The following is a 2,552-nucleotide window of genomic DNA, read 5'->3' on the forward strand; positions in this document are numbered from 1 at the left end:
TAGTTCTGTTCTAGTTCTGTTCTAGTTCTGTTCTAGTTCTGTTCTAGTTCTGTTCTAGTTCTGTTCTAGTTCTGTTCTAGTTCTGTTCTAGTTCTGTTCTCTAGTTCTAACTAACTAACTAAATGAATTGTAATTATTTATCTCTTTTCTAAGTCGATCAATCTGGAAATTTAATTGGCAGCGATAACTCTAAATTTAACTTAGCACAAGCTGCAGTGCAGGCAAGTGCTCCCATAAAAGCTCTGACGCAAAATATCCAAATAGCAGAAGGTCCAGGAGGTATAAATAATACCAGAAGTAATACACAGAAAGGTGAGAAAGAAATATTTCCTAAATCATTAAATGATTCCAAAAAACTTCCATTCCAGTGGACCAAAGTACCGACTTATTGGGTACCAACAATCAAAAGCTTAGTGGTGTGCAGCTTCCGATAGCTGCTTCTGCTCCTCTCAGTGTTCTAACGAAAAATGTCCAAACTGTAGCAAATGGTGGGAATGGGAATATTGATAATTTTGACATAAATAATGAATTGTGTAAGAACGTTTTTGTAAGAAAGTAAACTTAGATGTAAAGCTTTTTATTTCTCTCTTAACAGCTGATCAGAGCTCTAACATACAAGGTACTGGCAATCGAGAGACAAATTTGTTACTAGGAGCTGTAGGTGTTAGAGCACCAATTAATGCTTTAACGCAGAATGTGCAAACAATTGAGGGTTCTGAGGCGGATATAAGTAATATTAAAGTAAATCAGCAGAAAGGTATGATGAGCTTTTGTTTAAAAAAATCTTAAAATCATTATTTCAATTAAATTCTTTTTTTATTTCTGGAAGAAGCTAAAGCTTTTTAGTGAAGCTTTTGAAAGCTTGCTATTAGATAGAAATAATAAATTGATTTTAATTTCTTTATTAAATATTTTAGTTGTTTATGTTTTATTGTATAAAGAAAGCTTTTTAATTAAGTTTTTTGAAAGCTTTAAGCTTTATATGCTTGAAATTAATTAGATTTTTTTGTTGTTTGTTGCTAGCTGATCAAAGTTCAAAGTTAATAGGCAAAGATTTGAAAAAATCAAGTTTATTAAAACTTGGAGCTTTGGTGGGAGCACCCATAGATCTACTGACAGGGAATAAACAAATTATAACAGGTGGAGAAGGAGAAAAAGAAGGTAAAAGTTTAAAAAATAAAAATTCTTTTTATAATTAGAAAATTCTATCTTATTATTTAGGTATCCTTAATAGTATTTTGGGCTCGGAACGTGGCGGCATTAAAAACCTTAAAGCTAATATACAAAATGGTGGGTTTTTCTTAAATATTTCTGAAATTCAAAATTTCATTATATATAAACTTTCATTCTAGCTGATTTTAGTGATACTTTAGAAGGTTCAGATATACGCAAAACCGATGGCTTATTAGTGGCTCCACAGGGTCTGCTGGGCATAACGGGTTTAACCAAAAATGTGCAAAAAACTAGTGGAGGTGGTATAGAAAATGTGCAGTTAAATTCTCAAAAGCGTAAGTTAAGTTAAACGATTATCAAGAGGAAAGTTAATTGAAGAATTTTTATAGTTAATACCGATACCAATATAACTGGTTCCAATATAAGCAAATTTCAATTGGGCAAAATAACACCTCAAGCTCAGATTCTGGCGAAATTGTTAAACAAAAATGAGCAATCCGCAGAAGGTCGTAAAGGTGCGGAGGGTGGGATTTTAAATACCTTATTAAATACACAAGAAAGTAGGTTTTCTTTTTTCAAAATTTGAAATTCAAATATATGAAACCCCGATTCATATTTTCTTTAAAAATTCCCTTAGGTTCCAATAAAGTTTTCATTAATGGCAGTAATACAAAAGTTATACAACTTTTGGATATAAATCCTAATTTAATAGTAGATCTAGGCTTAGCAGAACTAACAGATCAAAAGACTGGAGGACCCGGTTCGGCTAAACATAAGGATATAACCAAACAAGTTTGTGAGTTTTTTCACTTTACAAATCTTCACTTTTGTCTAATCTATTTTTGTTCTTAAAGCTGATAATTCAGTGGTCATGGTGGGTGATAATAATGAAGTTGTAAGAGGTGCTGTGGTGAATACCCAGGGTGTGGTTAAATTACGTTTGGGAGAAATTGTTAAACAAGTTACCGGTTTAGTAGCTGGCAAGGAATTGACCGATGAGGAGTGTGTTGAAGAAGGTGACGATGTAATTATACAAGAACGTAAGTAGTTTTGCTATTTCTAAGTTGGGTTGAGAGATTGTCTAGTTTTTGTTTTTGTTTTTTGTAGAAAAATCGGATGTCACACAAATCGGTGAAAATAATACGATCAGTACTTTGGCGAAAGTGGGTGGACAGCTAATAGTTGATACTAATATAGCGACAAATCTTTTGCAAAGAATAAGATGTAAGGGAAGGAAGACAACTACGCAGATGCCTACAACTGAAGCTACAACTCTACCGCCCACAGTTCCTCCTACAATACCACCCACTCAACCGCCAACTCGTCCCCCTACAAAGCCACCAACACTCCCACCCACCTTACCTCCAACAAAGCCACCA

At 33.7% G+C, this 2,552-nt stretch overlaps 1 protein-coding gene across 1 annotated transcript in view; it reads left to right on the top strand.

Annotated features, from left to right (window-relative positions):
- Positions 1-2,552, top strand: part of LOC111689267 — a 4,107-nt gene that overhangs the window by 1,157 nt on the left and 398 nt on the right. The window contains exons 5-14 of the mRNA XM_046945996.1: positions 154-312; positions 369-533; positions 596-757; positions 1,024-1,161; positions 1,222-1,290; positions 1,353-1,508; positions 1,563-1,733; positions 1,811-1,969; positions 2,028-2,213; positions 2,281-2,552. The exon at positions 2,281-2,552 is cut by the window's right edge and continues 398 nt beyond it. Of these exons, the coding sequence (XP_046801952.1) occupies positions 154-312; positions 369-533; positions 596-757; positions 1,024-1,161; positions 1,222-1,290; positions 1,353-1,508; positions 1,563-1,733; positions 1,811-1,969; positions 2,028-2,213; positions 2,281-2,552 (1,637 nt within the window). The remainder of the gene's footprint in view (positions 1-153; positions 313-368; positions 534-595; positions 758-1,023; positions 1,162-1,221; positions 1,291-1,352; positions 1,509-1,562; positions 1,734-1,810; positions 1,970-2,027; positions 2,214-2,280) is intronic.

This window comes from Lucilia cuprina, chromosome 3 (assembly GCF_022045245.1).
Source record: "Lucilia cuprina isolate Lc7/37 chromosome 3, ASM2204524v1, whole genome shotgun sequence".
Taxonomy (NCBI): Eukaryota; Metazoa; Arthropoda; class Insecta; order Diptera; family Calliphoridae; genus Lucilia; species Lucilia cuprina.